Genomic DNA, 27,060 nt, shown 5'->3' with positions numbered 1-27,060 from the left:
ATGAATCCAAAAAGAGATTGTGAACTAATCCATTCCTACGGGTGAGATCCTTTCAATTGGACTATATCAGTGAGGTGTGACTCAAGCTGTGTCTCTGCCCTTCTTACTGGGTTTAATAAAAATGGAGACCCAGGTAAAGGGAGCTATCTTGCAATGTGAGAGAGGACTCCAGTTTCACCTGCAGCTGAGCTGCAAGGACAGAAGCCCCAAAGAGGCTCAAAGAGAGGAGGCCCAGGGATAGACAAGCCTTATGCCTGACAGTTTGCAGTTGAACGGGGGAAGAAAGTGGAGTATCCTAGACTGATAAAAGAGGCCCGGAAAGAGTCAAGCCCTTTGCCTGATTACATATAGCTGAGCTCCAGGAGATGGTAGGTTCTGGAGGGGAAGGCAGAGACCTCAGCAGAGATCAACAGCCATCTTGCTTTACCATGTGGCTAAACAACAGGATCAACAGTAGCTGACTTTGGTGAAAAGCACCTCTGATGGTACTTAATTTGGATATTTTACTGCCTGGAACTGTAAGCTTTTACCTCCAAATAAATCCCCTTTTTAAAAGCCAACCCATTCCTGGTACTTTGCATTAGCAGCCCTTTAGCAAACAAACAACAGGTAAGGTCAGAACCCACAAAATAAAAATAAAAATAATGTCAGAATGATTAAAAACAAAATCAAGACAAATAGCCTTATAAGAGATATACATAAGCACAAGTACACAGAAAGACTGGGAGTAATTGGATAAGAAAGGATATATTTGATAAAAAGTAACCAAAAGAAAACTACATAACTATAATATTAAATCAGATCATAAGACAAAAAACAACAAAAAGTAAGGAAAAGTCTCACCATCTAATATCAAATTCAATTCACTAGAAGATATAGCAAGTTTAAGCTGGTATAAAACTAATAAAATAAATTCATAGTGAATTAAGTAAGATCTTAATGAAGTAATGGAGAAATAAACAAATCTACCACTTGAATGGAAATGTTAATATACCTGTATTTTTTTTTTTTGTACGTATCAGGACCTCGTATGTTGGAAGCCTTTGCTCAATCACCGAGCTACACCAGCTCCCCTAACACATATCTCTTAATTGTTGAAATATCAAATCAATCAAAACTTTGAGGAACACAATTGACCTTCATTCCTCAATTGGAAGCAAACTAGCTTTGTGCACAGCATATATCTTAAATAAGATCTAAATAAATGGAGAACCCAAATTCATGAATAGGAAGACTCAGAGATTCAATGCAATTCCGAAGTCCCAAAGGTTTTGCATGAACCTTAAGCTACTTACTTATGTTTTCAAACACACGTCTTATGTTTGAGCCAAGACACCCAAACTACCAAGACACTGCAGTAGAAAAAAATGTGAAGGATTTCCCAAATCAGATAACAAGTCTGAACATAAAGCCATATAAATTAAGACAGCATAGCAGCAGGTATAGAGTTAGGCAAATTGAGCAAGGAAACAGAAGAGAGGTCCCCCAAATAAGTCTACCAGTATATTTAGTTAATATATAAGTGGGATGACATTGTAGATAAGTGGGGTGACATTGTAGATCAGTGGGGAAAAGGAAAACTTGTTACTAAATGATATTTACACAACTGGCTATCCAGAGGGGGAAAACAAAACTAGATCCATACACATACCCTATACAAAAATAAATTCCAAATAAATTATAAATTAAATATGAAAAGCAAAATTTTACAACTTTTAAAATATAAGAAAATAAATTTATGCCCTGGCATGGGGCAGGACTTTTTAAACAAGATATAAAACTCAGCAGACATAAAAGAAAAGATGTTTAACTTCAACCACATTAAAATTAATCAATCTATTCATTAAAAGATATCAAATAAAAAAACAAAAAACAAAAGAAAAGCCATAGAGGAGAAGACATTTACAAAACAAAATAGACAAAAGTTAAGAATTCCTACAAATCAATAACAATCCAATTGAAAATGGGCAAAATAAATCAATAGTAATTTCACAGAAGAAAAAATAATGACCAATAGCCAGTAAGTATATGAAAAGATGTTCAATCTCATTGACAATTAGGAAAACACAAATTGCAAGTATAATTAGACACTATTTCATACTCAATAACTGGCAAAACTTATATTCTTATAATACCAAGTATTAAAAAGCAAAGAGAACAATGGGAACTATAACACATTACTTTGGGGAGTATCTTTTGGTACAACTACTTTGTAAAACAAAGCACTACCCAATAAAATTGAAGATGTGCAGACTTTTACAATCCAACAAATTACCACTCCCAGGAAACGCATCAGGAGACATGTACAAGAATGTTCAGAGCAGCACTGTTTATAAGAGCCAAAAATGAAAACAATCTAAATATATATGGTGGAATGAATAAATGACAGCATATTCATATATCAGAATGATACAGCAGAGAAAACAAATGAACTACAATTACATACATGCATCAACATGACTAAACAGTAAAAACAACTTTAAATGAAACACATGTCAAAGAAAAGTACATTCAAAAGGATTCTGAGTATATAAAGGTTAAGCAGTGTTAAGTGATAAATACATAACCCTAGCCTCTGGCACATAGTACGTGTTAATCAATTTCTGTTGAGTGATTGAAAGAAAAGCAAATGAATAACACAAAATTCAGGACAAAAAAGTAAACCAAAGCAAGCAGAAGGAAGGAAATAAAGATTAGAACAGAGATAAATGAAATAGAAAATTTAAAAATGAGACTAAATGAAAAAGCTTGATACTTTGAAAAGATCAATTAAATTGACAAACCTTTAGACAGAAAGAAAGAGGAAAAAAAAAAAGAGAAGATGCTGAGAACAAAAACCAGGATTTAAAGGGGACATTATCTGCTTTAGCACACCTGCAGTGTTAATCATTGACTGGGAACAACCCATGAGAAATAAACCAAACATGAAGATGGAGTTTTAGCTTCCAATGCTTGGGACCCTGGATCAATTACACTCCCTGTAATTGGAGAGGTGCCATCTTCATGGCCACCAAAAAGGTTAAAAGTTATGAAAGGCTTTCTGATATTGGTGATATTTAATCTGGATTCTAAGATTATAAACTCCTGGTGGAACAAGACAGTCCAAGGAAGGAAATCAAGAACTGTGTAGAAAACAAGAATGGATGGACTCAGAACTCAAATGAACAAGTAATTTTGATACTTGCAAAGCTGTATACCAGTTATGGGACTTAGCTCTCAGAGCTTCCACCAGTTTTTCTGGTCCTAGCTTGTGTCACCAATGTCTTATTCTTAATTATAATTGAGTGTTTATTGGCTATGTTACAAAATAAAATATAATTAGATTAAAAAAAAAGGAGGGATGGGAAACGGACTTTGGCCCAGTGGTTAGGGCGTCCGTCTACCATATGGGAGGTCCGCGGTTCAAACCCCGGGCCTCCTTGACCCGTGTGGAGCTGGCCATGCGCAGTGCTGATGCACGCAAGGAGTGCCTTGCCACGCAAGGGTGTCCCCCGGGTGGGGGAGCCCCACGCGCAAGGAGTGCGCCCGTGAGGAAAGCCGCCCAGCGTGAAAAGAAAGAGCAGCCTGCCCAGGAATGGCGCCGCCCACACTTCCCGTGCCGCTGACGACAACAGAAGCGGACAAAGAAACAAGACGCAGCAAACAGACACCAAGAACAGACAACTAGGGGAGGGGGGGAATTAAATAAATAAACAAACAAACAAATAAATAAATAAAAAAGGAGGGAGGACATTACTATTAACCCCAGAGAAATAAAAGGGATTATTAAGTGGAAACTTGAACAATTGTTTGCCAACAAATTAGATATCCAGAGGAAATGGACAAATTCCTAGAAACACAGAAACAATCTACACTGACTCAAGAAGAAATAGAAAGAGAAAACAGAGCGACTGAGAGGTGATGAATTTTTTGTTCATCTGTTTTTATTATTACTGAAATAATGAAAATGCTCTTATAATAAAGAGATAAATGCAAAATTATGTGCTACCACTGACTAAATTTTGGACGGATTGTATGCTTTATAATATGCTTCAGTAAAATTGATTTGTTTAAAAAAAAAAAGAGGAACTACCTCTAGGAAAAAAACATGGAAGTTTAAGCACACTAGTAATAGGCAAAAAGGCAAATTAGAGTATTACTCTTGTCTTCTCAATATCATTTTTAAAATGCTTTTCTACTCAATTCTGACAAAGATAGGATGAAAACAGTCCTCTTCTACCTTGCTGTTGAAATTACAACTTAGAACAGCCTTTTGAGAAAACAATTTGGCATTATAACAGAACTTTTTTTAATAAGATTCCTAGATTCCCAAAAAAGTTAGCCCAAAAATCCTAACTTTTCCAAAGTCTTAAAAAAAAAAAAAAAAAAGAAATGGAAGATCTTAACAGACCAATAACTACTAAAGAAAGTGACTCTCTAATCAAAAACCTCCCAATAAAGAAAAGTCCAGGTTTAGATGGTATGACAGTTTGAGATTCTTCTATGAATCCCCAAAAGAGAATGATTATGTTTGTATACTATTCTTCTGGGATGTGATACTCTTTGATCATACTGGATTCAACTGAGGGGCCCTTGATCACATAACCTGTTAAGAATGCTTTGAAGGCTTTCTTTGATTTGACCACCTCAAATTGAGTCCCCACCCCTTTGTGGGTCTGATATAAAATGGGACTCTCACTCAAGATGACACACAGGAAGAGAGGGAGCTCAGTCATTTTTATCCTGGAGCTCCAGGGAGAAACAAGCCATTCACCTTATAGTTTGCAACTGACCTTGGGAAGAGAAGATAAAGAAGACCTGGAAATAAACAAGCCCTATGACAGCCTGGAGCTGAGAGAGAGGAAACCTAGAAAGGAAGGCTGAACCCTCGCAGAGGTAACAACCATCTGTTTTCATATACAAGAACAGATCTGCCCTCACTCCAACTCTAGCAGGATGGCTGTTTCAACTATAATACTGAGACTGAACAAATACAGAAGAAATGTAAGATGAAATGTCACAAAAGTTAAATTTCAAATTCCTCGGGTTTATCTTCAAGAAAATCTTTTAGATGTAAGTATCCTCCTCCTTCCTCATACATAAAAGTATCAATATAAGTCCGAAAAACCAGAAACATAAGATTTAGACCATTCATATAATTATGCAATTTATACAGAATTAACTATATAAGGAAACCTAATACCACATTTGTCATTTAAACCAAAAATATTCTTTCACATCATCATAGTTGATGTACCATTATATGATTAAGAAAATGCATATAGAACATTTTTATGGAGACTCAAATAATTTGGCAGAAGGAAAATGAAACACATGAAGTAGTTACTTTACAAGGCTTTGACTGGTATTCGTTCCTCTAACATACTGGATAAAATGTTTAATCAATACAGTACCATCCATAGTTAATCCTCTGAATTAAAAAATAAGGGAAGCAGTTGTGGCTCAATCAGTTGGGCTCTGGTCTACCATATACATGGGAGGCCCTGGGTTCATGTCCCGGGGCCTCCTTGTGAGGCAGGCTCGCCCGCACTCTGCGGAGAGCCGCCAGCCCACAAGCGCCACAGAGTGCCACCCGGCCCGCAAGCACCACGGAGAGCCGACTCAGCAAGGCGATACAACAAAAAGGGAGACAAAAACACAGACGAGCACACAGCGAATGGACAGAGAGAGCAGACAACAATGCAAGAAGCAACAAGCGTGGGAGGGGAATAAATAAAAAAATAAATACAGACACACAGAAGAATGCACAGCGAATGGACACAGAAAGCAGATAGCAAGCAAACCACGGGGGCAGGGGAGGAGGGAATAATAAATAAATAAGCCCTTCTTCCTATTTTATGCTAGTAATAAAACTATACCAATTTCAGTATTTATGTAATTTGAGTATGACTTGGATCCCACACTGAAATGAGATAGTTAGAAAATCATGTATTTTTGGGTTAAAATAGTCTACTTAGAATAATTATACTTATTAGGTATAACTGATCTTTAGTGTTATGTCTTACCTCTTAGAATCATATAATATATCAATGCTATCTTACCTACTTTATCAAATGCTGATATTGGACATTTTGGCTACACTTAAGGTTTACCATATTATTAAGTAAATTCACTCTTTAAAAACAAAAAACAAAAAAGGATAATGAGAAGAACTACACTGTTCATTTTAAATATATCCTCTAGGAAAACTTCAGAGTTTCGTAGAAAGTTAAAGTTAAAAAAAAACAAAAAAAACTTTTCCCATACAAGTTTGTTAAAATAACACTATTATGTATAACTTATGGACTACAGTTAACAATAATATTGTAATATTCTTGCATCAATAGCAAAGACTATATTATATCAATGCTAAGGGTCAACAGAGGAGTATAAAGGGGTATGGGATTTTTCCTTTTGGAATAATGAAAACATTCTGAAATTGAGACGGTGACAGCACAACTCTGTAATGAAACTGAGAGCCACTGAACAAACACTTTGAATAGACGGTACTAGACATGGGACTGTATAACACAGTAAACCCTGTGCTGGATGAGGGACTTGGTTGAAAATGCAAATATGAGAATGTTTTCTCACAAACTATAACAAATGTACAATACAATACATAATAGGATGGTGTATGGAAAAATATACCAAATGTAAACTATGGTCTATAGTTAGCAGTAATATTCTGATGTTTTTTCATCATTTGTAACAAATGTTTCACAGCAAGGCAAGATGGAGGTGGAGGGGTGATGTACAGGAATCCTGTATATTATACTGTCATGCATGACTGTTTTGTAAATTCACAACTTCTCTAAGAAAAAAAAGACTAAAAAAAAAAACAAAAAAAATCTTTCCCGATAATAAGTTTGTTAAAATAATGGCACTAGGTTGAAAGCTTAATTTGGATACACAAAGAAGCACTTAAAAGAAAGTATAGTCAGTTTCTCAAAATCATAATAATACTATACCCTGACCTACATTATAACCAAAATGGTCTTTAAAAGGCTCAAAACATTTAAACACTAAGTATTAAAAACTATCCTATTTTTTAAATCACTCACCTTTCAAACCTAGAGTTTGTAGCTGGAAGAGCCGGCCAAGTTCATAAGGCAAAACCCGTAACAGATTGTTATTTAAAAGCAATTCCCTGTTTTTTTAAAAAAAAAATTGTTTTAGTTAAATGTACCAAACTTTATTAATATACAATTGCAGTTTTAACTTTCTTTCCAGCATATCATGAGTGGTGTTTACATTCAAAGCACATTTCCATATGCTTATCTAAAAACACCGTAACAGATTGTTATTTAAAAGCAATTCCCTGTTTTTTTAAAAAAAAAATTGTTTTAGTTAAATGTACCAAACTTTATTAATATACAATTGCAGTTTTAACTTTCTTTCCAGCATATCATGAGTGGTGTTTACATTCAAAGCACATTTCCATATGCTTATCTAAAAACACTGTGCAATATTAAAGTAATACAGAATATGTGATTGCCACAATTATTAAGTATTATGGTTTACTTCTTCTCTAGCACAAATTAAAAGTGAAGGAATTGCCTAGCATTCTAAGACTAAGTCCATGACTTTTCCTTCTCACCCAAAATGCCCACCAGACATAAACTGATGGTGTTATCATACAATATTCTTAAAGACAGTCTAATTCATAGAAAAAAAATAGTTTTACAAACCTTCAAGACTTCACTACAATTAGTGGCCAATCACCTGCATCATTTTTTGTATAACTTTAACCACATCAAAAAACTATGACAGATAAACACTACATACAACATAAATATTAAAATAAAACATGGGATGCATAGATAAAATTCAGCTTTATAGTTAAGAAATTTTGAACAGAATATAGGAAAAATAAATAGCACCCTCATTATTAGACAGCCAAAAACTTTAAATAGAAAGAAAACCAACAAAACCGAACAGTAAAGGGAAAGTAAGAGCAAGACTGAAAACACTATAAATGTTTAATTTTAAACATGTAATAGCAATTTTTTTAAGTTTCTACTCAGTAGATAAACAAGGTAGAAACACAATTCTTGTTTTTATTGGGAATATTTACATAAATTCTCAAGGTTCCCTACAAAATTTTTTCCTATAAAGAAATTCTTAAAAGATTCTGAAAGACCAGAAATAAATCTTTTTACTATTAGGTTTCAAGGTTTCTTGAAGGAGTTATAACATAAAGTATACCTTGCCTTATGTAACAGAGATATGTTCCTAAAAAGTTTATCTATATCAGCAAAATCATACTTTCCCAACGGTTTCTGAATACTTAAGCCTAAATTGGCTTATTTTTTAATCCCACCCCCCTAAATCTGTCAAAAAAAAAAAGTTGATAACATAACCACACTTTTAGCCAGAAACCTCCAAATTAAAAGAAGGAAAAGAAATGTTCGTTGCAGGACAACTCAAGCACAGTTTATGTTAATTCATTTGATCATCACATACATACAGAACTCCAATTGTAAGATAATTAATACCCCATACTTTACTTATTTGAAAAATTTAGAATTTTATATAGTGAGTCATATTTATAATATTTCCTCACCTGAGAGACACCATGTTTCCTAGTTCTGCTGGTAAACTTCTGAGTTTATTGGATGACAGATCCAGGTAAACCAAATTATGAAGCTTGGCAATATCAGGTGGAATGCGACTAAGGTAATTGTCATTTAGGTGCAGCGCTGTCAAGTGCGTCAATGACCAAAGTGATGTACTTAAGCTCCGCACTCTACCTAAAAGGCAAAGTATTGACGTATAAAACTCTAAATTCAAGTTGAAGAAAACAAACTGGAAGGATTGTCAGGAAGAGGTTACAAATATATACAGATATTGTATCTTTGAAATTTTAACTTTGTGTTTAATGACATGTGATTGCCTCTAAACACATCCTTCATTTCAAGCCACTTTCTCCTGAGAACTACTCTTTCTCCTGGTAATCTCAAAGTATTAAATGAGATTTGGCAAAATAAGGAGTCAAGCTGAGATCAAATGGTTTCAAGGAGAAAGCCTGGGGCTGAATTGAGCTTTTGTGGTAGAACAGTCCTAAAATTTTTTTCAGTCATAGTCCTAACAAAACATATCCCATATATTCCATGAAAATTAATAATACAAAGTTTATTCATGTCCAGGACCAGGAATAACCTACAAACTAATTACTATGACTTAGAACCAACCTTAAATTAGCCACCAGGAAAACCATTTTACCCCCAAAAGGAGACCCTTCCCCAGGTTTCTGATGTTACAATTATAGATAAACAACTCTAGTTTAAAGTTTGGCATTGAGTGCAAAATATCCAAGGAAAGAGTCGCATATTAAGCTTTATCAATTAAGTCAGCATCTGATATCTATGGAAGAGCATGTACTAGAAAAAGTAAGAAGACTGGTTCGAGTCCTGATTTTTACCATTAATTAGCTATATAACCATGAGTAAAAAAAATCTAGCCTAACTTCTATAAAATGGAATATTATCTAATCTACTTTACCTAAAAAAGGATTAGTTATGCAAAATAATTTATATGAAGAAATTTTGTAAGCTTTACAAAGGTAGAGTGGTATTGTAATTATACAGCATTTTGCTAACAATAGATTTTTGTAATGGAGCAATGGAAGATAAAGAGTATACAAAGTCTCAAAGCAGAAATGTTACTTTTCATTTAGCTATTAAAGCAGTAAACTCAAACTTAGATCTTCTTTTCAAGGTTTTTTCTACCACAGGTTCCTTCCTGCTGCACAGAAACAGACTTTTAAAGAGCCAATTAGGATTTTGCATTTTAATAGGAAACAGTTTTCAAAGGAAGAGAGGTTCTGGTATAAGGCAAACTTTTCCATTTTACTCATGTTCCCAAGGATAAATGTCTAAGGAATATTTAGCAATTTCAACATTTTTGGTTGTCACAACTAGAGGGTAATATTGGCATCTAGTAGGCAGAGGCCAGGAATATAATTAAACATTCTAAAACGAACACAACAGTTCCCCATCACAAAGAATTATTCAGCCCAAAGTGTCAGTACTGCTGAGGTTGAGAAACATTGATTTAACCTAAATAAGATTTGCTCGTATTCATTCTTTTGAATACCAGTTACCCATCAACCCAAATACCTTTTAGCTAAATTTACTGGAATTTTTTTGCCACTGACATCATAATGTGGGTTAACTCTTCCAAACAAAATCCTACTGGAAACAGTATGTTCTGTCTCTGCATGATGAACTGCATTTCCCAGCCCTTCTTCACTTGCACTAACACCAGTCTCCTCCCAAAAGATAAGAAGCTAAAGTCAGAGCATGAGGTGCCCATGCTGGGGCAGCCCCAGTACAGGAATCAACATCTACATCGTGACTTCCAGGCTTGATCATGTCATGTCATCTGATGCCTATTCAACACACTATTCATGAACTGGTGCTGCCTGGGGTCAGTGGCCTTCACTTATTCCATGAAGTCTAAGAACTAGAAGATAGTGGATGAAGTAAGTGGTAGCCAGAGCATGCCTCTACCACCAAGTGCCTAAACAGCTGGTCTTCAGCTCCTACTGACTATTGGTGTAATCATTTTTTCTGTCTGGCTCAGTGATAAGCTTCCAAATCACTTCCCATCAGATATAGGATCACGGAAGCTACCAGAAGCTGCCCTTGCCCTTGACTTATGCTGTTCACCATCCACTGTGTGTATTACATCTGAGGTGTTGATCCTGTCTCCATACCCCTTCATTTTACCTTGCTTTAAGACACACACATCTATCTAGTATTTAAATCAGTAAAGTGTACAGGCATTTAAAAAAAAAAAAAAGCCTACTGGAGAAAAACTGCGTTCTGAATATATTTTGCATTGTACCAATTCATGAAATTAAAACAATACTTATGTGGTGATTTGGAACTGCATGTACCCCTGAAAAACATGTTCTTAAACTTAATTGATTCCTGTAGGTGTGAACCATTGTAAATAGGACCTTTTGATGAGGTTATTTCACAGTCAAGGCGTGGCCCAACTGAATCAGCATGGGTCATAATCCATTACTAGAGTCCTTTATAAGTTAAATGAAATTTAGACAGACAGAAAGTCACAGGAAGTAAGAAGCTGAAATTCAACAGATTCTGGAAGAGAACTGAGAGGCCAGGAGAGACAATTATGTGCATTGCCATGTGACTGCGAAATCGAGGACCAGGGATTGCAGGCAGCCAGCCCTCAAATGCCAGGCTTCAAGGAAAAAGCATTGCCTTGATGATTCCTTGATTTGGACGTTTTCCTGGCCTCAAAACTGTGAGCCATTATATTCCCATTGTTTAAGGCACCCTTTTGTGTGGTATTTGCTTGAGCAGTCAAGTAAATTAAAACAACTTATATTTATTTTTAAATAAATCCTTAATTTTGTAATAATTTTAGATTTACAGAAAAGGTACCAAGATAATACAGAGTGCTTGTTTATCTGCATTCAGCTTCCCCTAATATATCTTATCATGGTACATTAGTCAAAACAAAGAACCAACACTGGTGTATTACTATGAACTAAATTCTAAACATTATTTGGATTTTATGAATTTTTATGTTTTTTCTGTTCCAGGATCCAATCCTGAATACCCTAGTACATTTAGTCACCTTGTTTCCTTAGCTTCCATTGGTCTGTAACAGTTTCTCAGTCTTTCCTTCTTTTTTATGACTGACAACTTTCAGAATTACTAGTTGGGTATTTCGTAGGATGTCTTCCAATTTGGATTTGTCTAATGTTTCTCATGATTAGAGTGGGGTTACGAGTTTTGGAATCCAATTCTATTTTAACAAATCCTAAACATATATTAAAGTCCCATAAGACAGTTACTACACATTGTGTTAGAATTGATGACTTCTGGCTCTGGGCTGTTTCTTGAACCTGAAGCGATGGCAGAGCAGGCATGTTCAAGTCAGTGTTGTTCATATGTTTGGTTAACATTTGTCAGTCAACAATTGCAGAAGCAGTTTTCAGAAAACTTGTAAATGATTGAAATATTTCATATAATTGGATCATTGACAGTGGTACAGTTTCTGACTGGAACGTGGGCTGCTCACCAGATCCAAGAGCTGTAAGCTATCTAAGAAATCATGGCATTAAAACAGCCTATAATGCAAGACAGGTCACACAGAAGACTTTGCCACATTTGATTATATACTATGTATGGAGATTTGAATAACAAAGGTAAGCGTGTTAAAAACTGCAAAGCTAAAATTGAACTACTAGGAAGCTATGATCCACAAAAATCAACTTATTGAAGATCCCCATTATGGGATCTCCGACTTTGAGACTGTGTACCAGCAGTGTATTAGCGGCCGCAAGGCATTTTTGGAGAAGTCACAGTAAAGCTGCATCCATTCATTGATGAAGGCCAACATGATTAACATCATTACAGTGATGTTCTAGATTTTTCAATCAGTGTGTTAAAGTAATATTTCATAGCTGAAGGCCACAGCTGTTTTTCTTTTTTTTCCAATTAACTTACTATTTCTCATTTTAAATAACTGTGATGGAAATCAGTGTTGTGTTTGGCAGAATAATTAATAAAAATCTTTGATTCAAACAGTATGGGGTACATTAAATGTTCTTAAACCAATTGGACCTCTTATCTTGCCCCAATTACAAAAATGGAAATATTCAAATAGAACCACAAAATAAAATGTTTTATGTGTGTTGTGATATAGTAATTTCTTTCTAGTATTTAGCCTTAAGGTACTAATCTAGTAACAGCATTCTAAAATGCTTATTTATAACCTTAATAAATAATGAAATAAAACATCACTCTAAGGCCTAAATCAGTATCTGAGTCCACTGAAACTTTTAATCACCTACCTCTTCAGTAAACTGATATGGATAACTTGATGGACAGATGTCTTCTATTCAACTATACTACCTCTCTTTACCCCAGGGCATTTTATTGAATTCCATATCCCTAAGTCATAGGTGTTCACAAACTTGATTGGAAGTATTCTAATTTACAAATACCTATAGAGAACATTTCTGTGTTAAGGATAGGAAAGAGAATGATCTATGGAATTAATCTTTAGCATCTTTGAATATTCTTAACTTTGTGTTTATCTAGGCTTTCATAAGGAAGTCACCTTTTGCTCCCATTTGGACCACCTTGCCTATGAAAATTTAATTATATCCAGAAAGAATACTAAATGCTGTTTTATTTTTTGCTCATTTTGACTAATAGATTTGTTTTTACATGCACATATAACCCAAATGTCAAATATATTTTGACTTAGATTATGTTGAAGTCCTTAAATAATGTTAGGTATTTTATCAGTGTTTCATTTATGGGAAAATCTAAGTAATTTCTATGTATTTTGAGATAACTCTAATCTCATTCATTTGGATATACATCAAAATAAACTGGGACGTATACAAATACAACTTAGAAAAAAAAGAATTGATGACTTCTGAGTTTCCTACTCTACTGACACTGATGATGGGAAAATGTCAAAGATTACAATTTGAAAAATTATAATAGACACACACACAAAAAAATCGAATAAATCAAAGAACCTGATTTTACTTAGAAATTGAACTCCCAATGCTCTCAATTCCAGGTGCCAATTATAGCTCAAGTGAATTAATTTTAAAAGGCTGGAAGTAGAGATATTTAATCACAGGTAAAATGGATAAATTAAACAGTACCTTAGCATCTTATATTTTTTCTATTAGTCCATCTAATTAAAATTATAAGAAAATAAATATATCAATACTCAGCTCTTATTCATTATTGCCATTATATCCTAAATTAAATGCTTCCAATTACACTCACCCGAGATTTCTAATTCTGCCCAGTGAGACTTTTTCCCATTGGCTACCTCCTCTGCTGACATGATGGTATAAATTCTGCGAGGATCTGGAGGATCATATTTTTCCTTTGGCATCCCTATTAGTCTGTTAAAAAAAAAAAAATCAACAATTATTATAGTTTTATAGAAAATAGAGAAAGAGAAAACAGTATGGTAAGGTTTACTTTTCTATTTCCCTTTGCCAGGCTAGTAAGTCATTGTTTTTTTACCAAAAATTCTCACTTGAAGAAAAACATTTATGTGTGTTGTAATATAGTAATTTCTTTCTAGTATTTAGCCTTAAGGTAGTAATCTAGTGATAGCATTCTAAAATGTTTATTTATGATCTTAATAAATAATGAAATAAAACATCACTCTAAGACCCAAATCAATATCTGAGTCCACTGAAACTTTTAGTCACCTAAGGATATTGCAGGAACTCAATAACAAATGCCTAAAAGAAAATGCAAGTATGCTATACTACTGGACTTTGCAGGGAACATTGTGGTTGTTTCTGTAGCATCTATTCCTCTTATTCCCCATCATTAACTGTCTTGCTTTCATAAACAGATTGACCCCACAATCACTTTCTTAAATGGACTCTGACTAGTCTAAGAGAATCAGGGTAATTCCATCCTCCCTGATCCACTGACATTCAGATATCTCATACATAAGACAAGCAGTGCATGACATTCCCTTTGCCATGGAGATAAATAAAGTCGAACATAACCGAGATTGGTGTTCACAGCCATCCAGCCGGCACACTGATCACTGATAATACCACTCCCAAACACTGGGCTTTTCAGATTCATGAATCAACATATTTCCATTATTAATAAAGCTAGTTTGAGTTGTCTTTTGTTACTTGAAATCAAAAATACCCTAGAGTGACCACATATCTTAGTTTGCACTAACACATACCCCCCACATTCCAGGTCAGCCTGAATAAACACATATCTTCCATATTCCAGGTAAGCTTGAATTAACACATTTAGCTTACACACACAGCCCAGGATATTTATGCAGAAACACACAGCCCATATCAATTTCATTTAGGATTCAGACTGAGAAAGTAACTCTAGCTTAAGAGAGAAAGCTACAACAAAGAGTGTTTCACAATGAATCAGACACTTCCAACTCAGTTAATCCAACCCTAAAATATGAATCATTAGACATGCACTTATTTCCACAGAAATATTACATGATCATCTAAACAGTAGTTTGCACAAGTAATCTTGGGCAGAGATGCAGATGCTGGTAGAATTCCCAAAATTATAAAAATCCAAAATTAATATATTAGATATTTCTGCTTACATTTTAGATCAAGAGGTGAATGACTTACGTTTTATATGTTCTCAGACATATCTATCTTAAATCCGTACTTACTCCCAAAGAATATAGAAGGGAAAAGAGTTTTTTGTTAATTACTGAATATCTACCTTGACAAACATCCCTTCTTCCCATATAGTGTTAACCACTATGAGCTTCCTTTCTTGGGGAAAAAAAAAAAAAAAGCATCAAGTGTACCTTCTTTAACAAAGCAAAATAACCCTAACCATTTCCGGGGTTTCTATTTCCTCGCCAATATACATTTTTAACTATTAATCATTACAACTTTCATACAAATTTATACCTTAAATGAATGGGCTCAACAGCTGATACTATATATAAAAGCACCTAGCAAATGACACTGCATATAATGGTATCAGATTGATAAAAAATAAAATAAAAAAGAGCAATTATTGGCAATCATAAGAGCTTAGAAGACACTCTGGGATAAAGAACAATTTCATTATCAACACAATTCAATTTACATATGGTGGGCCTCTAAATGGCAATTTTCTTTAAGGATGTATTCAACTAAATAAAGTCTACAGATAATAAATGCAAACAGCAAAAGATCCCGGAAGTATTCATAGTACCTCCAGCTCTGTGACCTCTCTAAACAAAATGAACAAAGCAAAGCCTTCTATATTTTATAATGGTAAACTCACAAACCAAAAAGTTACCTTCAGACTTTTCGAATCTGTTTCAGACCTATTTAATATTCAACAAAAATACTGCATGCCTGCTAATGTCATTTACTGTACTAAGCACTAGGAATTCAACAATTGAACAAGACGGATGTGGTCCTTACCTTTATGCAGCTTACAGGATTTTCATGGCACTACTTGAAAAATAAAATTATACACAGCACTCACAAGGACTCTTGGTCTACAGAAATACTTGGACTCAATGTCTTATTCTCTAGTCAGTTTATTTCTAGAGGTCTACTTTATATCCCATGTAGAACTAGTTATCTACCCAAATAAAATACATAGACATATGTGGCAATAAATCTCCTGAACAAATAGGAGAAAATAATCATATTGTAGAAAATAATCCTATTGGGTTGTTACGCTTCCTTCCAACTGTACTGACTTTATTGTAATCCAAAGATAACTACAGAAAGCTTATGGCTCTGGAAAGTGAGAGCATAGTCTGCTTGGGAGTTAAAGTGCTACTGAGATGAATTAGAAAGAAGAATTACATCATATCTTCCTTGTGCATAAATCCCCCCAAACACATTCCCCCCAAATATGGGATACCAGAAATCAGAAACAACAAGAAATCCAAAACAAACACTAAAAGGAAAAATGGAGATCTGGAATTATAAATCTACCACTTCTAACTGTTTATATTCTATACAAAATTATAGGCACATTGAAAAAACTTGTATAGTGCCTAAATAACCCTAATAAACATAAATGCACAAGGCCTGGTATCCTATTTACTAAACCGTATGTTGATGTAGATAAATTTATACGTTAAGGAAAATACATTAGTTTAAAAAAGAGAGAGATAGATTGCCCTGGTTCTGTTCTCCCATGTATATTTCTTTGGATTTCTGCTTTCTGAATACAGTTCAATTATAATGACTTACTTCTGCTTGCAATAAGGCAATTTTCATGATTTCCAAAACATATCTTCACTTGTACTTCTAAAGTAATAAGATATCATAAATATTCCTATCTTTAAGAACCTTTTGAGAAACATAAAATGAGATCTGCAGTTTATAATTCTATCCACTCAACGAACACCTCATATACCAAGTACTATGCTCGATATTGGGGATAAGTAAGAGGTAGTTGCTGTCTAGATATGAAAATCACAGTCTATTTCTGGAAACAGATACAAACGAATTTATTATAAAACAGAGTGATGGGTGGTAAAACAAAAAACAAAAAAACGGCATAGTCTTTTATGAATAGGTTACTTTCAGAGCCCAGAGGAGAGGCACCTAAAGGGGAAAAAAATATCATAGTACAACAGTTGATACAGAACTTGCAGGAGGCCGTGATATATAGCTGAATTTAAAAGAAGGAATAGAAGTCAAAGGAAAACAGATCGTGGGTGGTGTGGGAACAGACAATGAAAGGAAAAATAAAAGCATAAGCAAAAACACGTAAATAAGAAACAGTATGAGCAGATCAGTAATACCAACAAGCATTCAAAGTTGCTGAAAAACACTACCTGAGGCAGGGAGTGACAAATATTATATAGGTAGACAGAGGAAAGATCATAGAAAGCATCAAAAATCTCTTTACACTTTTTTGATTCTTTCCTATAAATCATTTTTCTAATGTTAAAAACTGCCAGCTATAAGAAAGACTAATAATAAACATGATAGTATCAATGAAGTTGTTTCCTTCCTTCATTTCTTCTTCATTTCCTTGTTAGAAAGTAAAACTGCTCAATAGCATTTCTACTGATCAAAATTCTGAGCAGGCCTCTAATGCCTACTGATTCAACTGTCACATTCTTGAAAGAAATTACAAAAGCCTTAAAAAGCCTTATACTTGTCTGAAATGTATATATATTCTTGTCATTTCCCAACATGAAAGGAAACTACAGCACAACATTTAACTGTGATCATATTTAACACTTACTTTTCAACATACACTATTATAATCACTAGTGCAGTGTACTTAAATTCGTCTTTGAAATTGAGCGGACTACACTATACTATCTCTACATTAGAATTTGTTAGAGGCAGCATATGATAATAGCAATAATAACTACCACAACTATCACCAAATACATATAAGTGATCTACCTAACTTTATTTCATTTAATATATTTCTCACACTTACTATTTGAATTCCAAAATACTGAAAACTTTAGTTTAAAGGGGTTTAGCACCTTGCTAAGAAGAAGCAGGATTGGAATCCAAATTCAGTTTACACTGATATATAAATATGCCTTCAATAAACCCTTTGCCATTAAAAGAAAACCACTAAAACCTCTCAAACTATATCATAAATCTGAAAGTTTATCTTCTTGGATTAAACACTCTAATTTTGTTATTATGGTGTTTTAATTCTAATATTATTGGAATATCTATAGTCTACAAATGACCAACAATTTGGAAAAAATATCTACATCACATCACATAAATTAATTCCAAAATTTAATTAATACATTCAAGATTTAACTTTTCTATGTACTAAAATAAAAGGATTTTAAAAGCCCTGAGGTGGGAAAAGTCTTTACAGTCAGAACCTCAAAAGCAGAAACATGAAGAAAAGATTTATGGATATGAATTACCTAAAACTTCAAACCTCCTACACATTAAATAAAACATAGGGAAGCACACGTAGCTCAACTGATAAGAGTGTCCGCCTACCATATAGAGGATCCAGGGTTCAATACCCAGGGTAAACTGACCCGAGTGGTGAGCTGACCCTCGCAAGGAGTGCTGTGCCACGCAGGGGCGCCCCCACGTAGGAGAGCCCCACAGGCAAGGAGTGTGTCCCGCAAGGAGAGCCGCCCCACATGAAAATAGCGCAGCCCACCCAGGAGTGGCCCCACACACACACACAGAGCTGACACAGCAAGATGATGCAACAAAAAAGAGCCGCAGTTTCCCAGTGCCCCCTGACAATGCAAGTGGATGCAGAAGAACACACAGCAAATGAACACAGAGAGCAGACAACAGGGGGAAGGGGAGAGAAATAAATCTTTTAAAAATAAAAACAAAAACATAAATTACAAAGCAAATAAAGTGGGGAAAATATTTACAGTATAATAAATGTTAACAGTTTTAAATATAATAAGAGACTTATTTGTTAAATGACAAGAGCTCACTATATTGGGCAATCCAGGAAAGAAGAAAGGAAAATATCTAACACACATATATAAAATCACCTCATTCTAAAGCAAAAACAAGGTATCATGTTCTCTAAAATCAATAACAATGTTTTTAAAGAATAATACTTAACATTGGTGAGGGAAGAGGGAAAGCAGCACTCTCATTGCCAGTGAAAATGTAATTGTAAGGCAATTTGAAAAAAAATAAAAATTTTCATACCCATTAACTCTAAATGCCACTTCCAGGAATTTGCACTAAGCCTAAGGACCATATAAGAATTTATCCTCCGGCAACAGAATTGGTTAAATGAACTACAACACAGCCTTAAGACAGTACAACAAGCCTCCTTCCTCAATTTTTTAAATTTAATCAACTGCTTGTGTTAAGTCTTCCAGCAACACCCATTCCACTTGCCACCAAAATTTCACAACAAAATCAATTCCTAAATTTTAAGCAGGTGAGACTGATATGCTTGGTGAATAGGCCAAAAAATGAGGGAGTTGAACCAGAATAATTGTAATCCAGAGTTATCAAACCTAAGATAGTTGAATTGCTTCTTTAGGGAAAGAACTTATGATATCCCAAAAACTGGCTATGCCGAATATACAGGCACTCCCAAAACCAACTCAATTTCCTCTTTAGCAAAGGGTTCAGTCACAGTGCAAGGAACTTTACACCAAAGCAAAATAATCACTTATTATATATTTAGTTCTAGTGTAAGAATTGACTATTGGCAACCACAATATCTATGAAAAAGGAATATAAGAATATATTAAGTGAATGATTAACTATTTTTGGACAAAATGGAGATCAAAACAAATTTAATGGGATAGCATAGTAACTTCTGAATAGTTATATAAAAGGCATCATTTCCATATGCTAATTACATCATACACATTTTTAAATATAGTATGTGCTTTCAGAACAGGCATTGTTTCCTCTGATTCCCATATTAAAAGTTATATTAATTTGTCTTCTAGTTTTAAAATAAATCTTTTTATTTGACTTTGAAAATAAACATAAAATGAAAATAATCATATAAACATATATTTATGAGGAAAAGCATTGCTTCCTCAGATTCCCCATAGTCAAAAGGCTATGTTAGGGAGCAGATGTGGCTCATGTAGTTGAGCACCTGCCTCCCACATGGGAGGTCCCAGGTTTGGTTGCCAGCATCTTCAGAAAAAAAAGCAAAAACAGGAAGCGGATGTAGCTCAGGTGATAGGGCCTCTGTCTACCACATGGAAGAACCCAGATTCGATCCTTGGGGACTCCTGGTGAAAAAGAAAAAAAAGCCTGCCCGTGCAGCAAGTCATACAGCAAGATGATGATGCAATAAAAGAGAGACAAAGGAGAGAGTCAAGGTGAAGCGTAGAAGAGACCAAGAACTGAGGTGGCACAATTGACATGGAACCTCTCTCCACACATCAGAGGTCCCCAGGATTGAATCCTGGTGAATCCTAGAAGAGAAAGACCAGAAGAGATTTTTTAAAAAGAGAGAAATAGAGAAGATCACATAGCAAATGGACACAGCAAAAGCAGTAGGGTGGGCGGGAGGGGGGAATCATGTTAAAAAACAAAAAGCAAAAAAGGGGAAATCATGTTTAAAAAAAAAAACAGCAAAAACAAACCAGCAAAACAAACAAACAAAAACCTACTCAGGGAGCCACTGTGGCTCAGTGGTTAAGCCCTGGCTTCCCACACACAAGGTTCCCAGGTTCAATACCTGCCTCCCCCGCCACACCCGCCTGTACTGCAGGAAGAAGAAAAAAGTTTATGTTAATTTGCCTATCTTCTAATTTGAAAATAAATCCTTTTTTATTTCTGATTTTGAAATAAACATATAAAGATTTAGGTTATCTTATCTAAAAGAATGACTTTATATCCCAGAAGAAATGCAACAAAATCCCAAAGTTATGTCTCCTGCAGTTAAATGAAAATTCCCAATCAGTAATACTCAGCTATAATTTTAGAAATGTATTATTTATTAGGCTATCACACCAAATTCCTATTTAAAAATGTCAGAATACTTATTTAATGAAAAATGCTTTAATTTGTACATAAATGGCATATTAAAACATAAATTTCAAAATTATACTTATTATAAGAACACTCAATTTTTATACATAAATAAATACATCATATACAGCAAGAATTAATAGTTTCAATAATCCATAAAACTAAAGCAGACAAATGAATTAACTCAGAGAAAAAAAATCTTGTAAAGTTTAGTTTTCTCAAGATTCTCTTTGAAAAGGGGAAATTGAAGTACAAATAATCAACCACAATTATTACTAAGAAATTTTCATGAAAGAAGATAAAAAACCTCACAGTGAATGGACACAGAGAGCAGACAACTGGAGTTGGGGGGAAGAGAAGAATTTTTAAGTGAATAAATTTATAAAGCATTCTCCAACCATAGATAGGAAGTGGTACCAGTCACTGCAAAATGTGTGAACATGTACAGCAGCAGCTAAAAAGCTATATATTCTTTACAGTCTTAACAAAATTAAGTTTAACCAACTTTTACTATTATTTTGCTCCTTGCCGCAAAGAAGAGAAGCCAATAAAACTAGTAACTCCTTTACACAGGTAACAGCCTATAGTAAGTTTTCTTTAATAACCAGCTTAAAATCTATTCTTTATTTAAATAAATGTGGGTTTCAAAGAATGAGAGATTTTCAAAGCTGCATAAAATATGAATACCATAGAAACTGGTTTACCCGGAATTCTATCACTTGGGCCTCTCTAATAACCAACATTTGTGGAAAATTTTATAGTTCTGCAATAGTCTCAAAGAGAAACATTAAGTTACATTTAGTATATATTGGATTTTTTTTGTATTTTAATCTGTGAATAGTAATCTATACCTAACAAAAAGCATTCTTCTAAATTTTAAAACAGTCCATTCTCCAATTATAGAAGGACATTTATTCAATTTTAAAAAGGATATCATAAAACATTTAACTATGTAGGAAAATTTTCAAGATATAGTCCTAACCCAAAAACTGATTACATATAGCATCATGCCATCTTTGTTTAAAAAAAAAATTTAATAGCATATAATGTGACCCCATATATAGAAAAATTAAAAACAATGTGTGTACATAAAATGTGTACCAATGTGTATAAAAAATGTCTGAAAGAATGATGAGATTATGGGTAATTTTTATCTTTATTACTTACCTATATTCTCTAACTCTTCTACAGTGACATTATTCCTGTAATATGAATAAGTCTTTTTAAACTGAAAAATGAAAATGTATTAACCATATTTGAAGACATACGCAAACTCACATTTTTTAGAAAAATCTGTCATGATTCTAATAATAACCTGGAATATTATCAATATTGAGAAAGCTATATTACCTAAGGACATCAGCAAAATACCAAGATAGATAGATGACTATCTTAAACTGTAAAAAATATAAAATAAAATTTTGCCAAGTAAAAGAAGTAGTTTAAGAATACTTAGAGATTTGCAAAATTAATGAGAATAAGGAAAAAGATCACTATCCACTTAAACATCCTTATTTTCTTTGAACAAAGGCAGAACACTTAAGCACTTTTGTGAAATGTTTTTATAGTTATTACAAGTCTAAAACCAAAGTAGTATACTATGGTATACAATAATTTCTCTGAGGTTTATTATATGTTGCACCCATAATATTTTTCTAAAGGTTTTCCTTATCCAGACTGAAGAAATTAACCTGATTTCAATCGGGTATTATTTAAGCAGTGAATGTTAGGTATTTGTGTCCCATAAATCACTCATATACACTTACACAATATTTTTTAAAAATCACTTAGTATTATAAAAAAAAAAATCAAATAAGGCAGAACATGCCTAAAGGAAATACCAGATGGCTTCAATTTTCATATTCAAGATCATATTCTTCCCAAAGAATATACATGTACACATGTACACCTAAAGAATAAAGATTATATTCGAAAGCATGTTAAAAACTTTACTCTGTAATAGGTGTGAAATGATAATCTCATTGTAGTTTTGATTTGCATTTCCCTAAATGCTAGTGATTTAACATTTTTCAAGTGTTTCTTCACTATTTGTATTTCTTCTTTGTACAGGTGTCTTCACAAGTCTTTTGCCCATTTTTTAATCAGATACTTTATTATTGAGTTGTATGCACGCCTTATATATTATGGATATTAAACCCTAAACCCTTATCACATATGTGATTGCCAAATACTTTCTCCCATTGAGTTGGCTGCCTTTTCACGCTTAGACTGGCCACTACAAAAAAGTCAGAAAACTAAATGTTGGAGAGAAACGCTTATGTACTGTTAAGGGGGATTGTAGAATGGTACAGCCACTATGGAGGACTGTTTGGCAGTTCCTAAGGAAGGTGAATATAGACTTGCCATGGGACCCTGCAATACCATTGCTACGTATATACACAGAAGAACTGAGAACAGTGACACAAATGTGACACGAATAGACATCTGCACACCGATATTCATTACATCATTATACACAATAGCCAAAAGGTGGAAACAATAACCTGGGTGTCCATCAACTGATAAATGGATAAACAATTGTGGCATATATACACAATGGAATATTATGCAGTGGTAGGAAATGAAGTTGTGAAACAGATGACAACATGAAAGAACCTGGAAGACATTATGTTGCATAAAACAAATCAGACACAAAAGGAGAAATACTGTATGACTGCCTATTACGAACTATATATATTATGTGAAATATGAATCTTTGAAGCTGAACAAATATAAGTTAATATTATACTATGTTAAATATCAGACAAAAAAAAAAACACAAAACATTATACTAAATGAAGGAAACCAGACAGAGTACTACATATTGTATGATTCCATTTCTATAAAATGTAAACATAAATCAATTTATAAAGATGAAAGGAGATTAGTTGTTATGCAGGTCTAAGGAAGGAAAGCTAAAGGATTCAGAGTCTTTTTGGAGTAATGAAATTGTTCTAAAATTTTTGAGATGATGAATGTACAACACTTTGATGATACTAAAAGTCATTTATATACTTTGGATAGAACAGTCAGAAACAGTAGCTATATACAGTGGGCAAAGCATAGAGAGATTGAGAAGTAAGAAATTTTCTTGTTTCTTTATCATTATTGAAATAATGAAAATGCTCTAATAATGATTGAAGTGATGAATGCACAACTATGTGATTATAGCAAATATCATTGATTGTACACATTGGATGAATTGTATGCCTTATTAATATGTATAAATAAAAATGATTTAAAAATTTTAAAACCTACTATCAAAAATACTTTACATTTTATTTAAACATCAAACAACATTCTAAAAAAAAAAAAAGATATCCTGGATTACTTTTTTTTGTTGTTAAGAGCCAAAAGGTCTTACAAATGCCTAAGAACAGACTACCTTTAAGTAATAATTTCCTTTTCCTTTTTTAGGGTAGGAAATATTTGTTTTCCCAACTAGCTCTGGGCATAACATAAGAAGTAAAATCATTAATTAGTTATGTGATTCCCTATCTCCTCTTTTTGAAATCAAAATGCAATGACATACCAAAAATAAAATAAAATTATAGTCTTGGGTATTGTTATCCATTGAAAACTTACCTAGATGCTACAATATGTGGAATCTATACAGGCAAGAAAGGATTTTCTTTTAACCCATCAGTTTGAGCAGTCATCAGAAAAAGAGATGCCACTATTGACCAATCCCAGTAGCAGCAACTAAATTAAATAGCTCTGCTGAAGTGAAAACATGAGAAAGGTCTAAAAGCATCTAAAAATGTAGATATTGATGAATAAAACTGACACAGCTCTAAGAAATACTAAAATAACAAATTACAGCCTGATATTACTATACACACTTTGAAATTTCTCAAACAGTGGTTCTCAACCAAGGGCAATTTTTCCCCCCACCACAGGGAACACTTGGCACGTCTGGAGATAGTTTTGGTTGTCACACTTGGGGGGAGGAGGACAAAGTGGTAGAGGCATCTAGTGGGTGGAGGTCAGAGATGCTTCTAAACATCCTACAATGCACAAGACAGTTACCAACAAGTATTATCTGACCCCAAATGTCAACAGTGCCAAGGTTTTCCAGTTATATGAAATATTGAGAATAGCTAAATCCATAGGAACAGAACACAGATTAGTGGTTGCCAGGGGAGGGAAATGGGGAGTAACTGCTTAAAAGTGATTGCTTCTGAGGTCCTGAAAATGTTTTGGAACTACACAGAGGTTGTGTTGCACAACACACTGTGAAAGCACTAAGTGACAGTGAATTGTTCACTTTAAAATGGTTCATGTTATGTGAATTTCACCTCAATAAAAAAATTTTTAAAATGCAGTGCCACAGTTGAATTGGTTTTTTTTCCTTTGTTTGTTTGTTGTTTGACTGCTTGTTTTGTTTCTCTCTAGGAGGTACTGGTAACCAAACCTGGGGTCTCCTTTGTGGGAGGTGGGTACTCAACTGCTTGAGTCACATCTACTCCCCAACAGTACACTATTTAACAGTATCTCAGGCAAATATAAACTCAAAAGCATATATAGTAGTAAAATATAGTAAAATAATTTCCAAGTAGAGAGTTCTGAATATTTATTACTTGTTTCTAGTATAATTTAAAGTTTATATAACTTAATTTTTAATAGGCTGTATTTAATAACCAGCTCACAAAATTCCTGAAAAGTTAACAACTGGCTCTTTTAAGCTGGTATAAACTAGTTCCAGCACACAACTGTAAGAACATGAAATCCTGCCTTTCCCTTTCCTCAGACCTTCAGTCCCTAGAGTCAATTCTACTTCACTAAAAATTTTTAAAAAACAAAACAAAAAACAACTCTACTTGCTCTGTGCTATACCTACCAAAACTTACTGCTCCCACTCCAACTCTAAAGAAGTTAATTTGGTAAGTAATAACACACAGGCATTGTTCTTTATTTAGAAGAATGCACACACCCTACTATATGAAAAGAACAGAATTAAAATTTTAGAATCAGAAGGAAATAAAGATTTGTGTGGTTCAGTAGTTCTAAACTTGGTTAGTCTTTTAGGAAGAAACAATACCAATTCTATACAAACTCATCCATAAAGTTGAGGTGAGCATATTCTGAAACTGAAACCAGACAAAGAGTACAAAAAAAGAAAACTACAGAGTCTCATGAAAATAGATGCAATTTTAGAAAATATAATCTAACAATTTATTAAAAGGATGATACATCATACCAAGTGGTAATTATCCCAGGAATGCGAGGGTTGGTTTAACCTTCAAAAAAATCAATATAATCTACCCATTAAGACTAAGAAAAAGCATTTGAAAAATTCAATTGTAATCCCTATTTTGAAAAAAGAACTCTAAGCAAATTGAAACTAAAAGGGAATGTACTCAACCTGATAAATATCATCAATGAAAAACCTATATTTAACATCATACTTGATGGTGAAATTCTGAATGCTTTCTCTGAAGATCAGGAACAATATAGCAAGGATGTCACTCTCACTACTACTATTCAACTTTCTATTAGAGGCCTATGCAACTATTAAGAAAAAAAGACATAAAAACCACTGAGATTGGAAGGAAAAAAATGAAACCTATCTTTATTCACAAATAACATGATCATTTATAAGTAGAAAATCCTACAGATTCTTTTTTAAAGCTCTAGAACTAATGAGTAATGTTTAGCAAAGTTGCAAGGTGTAAGATAAACATACAAAAAAATCAATTGTATTTCTATATACAAGTTAACAGGCAATAAAAAAATTTTTTTAATTTTAAATGCCATTTACAATAGCATCAAAATTATAAAATACTTGGGAATATGAAAAAAATTTTTCAAGACTTGTATACTGAAAACTACAACACACTGCTGAGAAAAACTGAGCTAAATAAATGAAGATACACTTCATGGATCAGAAGATTCAAAATATTAAGATGTTAATTCTTCACAAATTCATCTAGAGATTCAATTCAATTCCAATTAAATCCCAGCAGGAGGTTTTGCAGAAATTAATAAATTTATTCTAAAATTCCTAAGGAAATATAAAGAACCTAGACTAGCCAAAACAATTTGAAAAATAAAAAATAAGATTAATAAATTGGGAGAACTTAGACTACCTAATTTTTTTTAAAGATTTATTTATTTGTTTT

General features: G+C 33.6%; 1 protein-coding gene across 3 annotated transcripts in view; it reads right to left on the bottom strand.

Moving 5' to 3' along the window:
- CNOT6L (CCR4-NOT transcription complex subunit 6 like) overlaps positions 1 to 27,060 on the bottom strand; it is a 118,662-nt gene that overhangs the window by 71,861 nt on the left and 19,741 nt on the right. For 2 of the 3 annotated variants that reach the window (XM_058296548.2, XM_058296547.1), the window contains exons 2-4: positions 13,773 to 13,894; positions 8,546 to 8,732; positions 7,044 to 7,129 (exon numbers count right to left, since the gene is read on the bottom strand). In XM_058296548.2, coding sequence (XP_058152531.1) covers positions 7,044 to 7,129; positions 8,546 to 8,732; positions 13,773 to 13,884 — 385 coding nt within the window. In that variant the 5' untranslated portion in view covers positions 13,885 to 13,894. The remainder of the gene's footprint in view (positions 1 to 7,043; positions 7,130 to 8,545; positions 8,733 to 13,772; positions 13,895 to 27,060) is intronic. The other variant, XM_071215922.1, reaches the window with a different exon arrangement.

The sequence above is a fragment of the Dasypus novemcinctus genome, chromosome 1, assembly GCF_030445035.2.
Source record: "Dasypus novemcinctus isolate mDasNov1 chromosome 1, mDasNov1.1.hap2, whole genome shotgun sequence".
NCBI lineage: Eukaryota > Metazoa > Chordata > Mammalia > Cingulata > Dasypodidae > Dasypus > Dasypus novemcinctus.
This window is presented reverse-complemented; position numbering and strand designations above follow the sequence as displayed.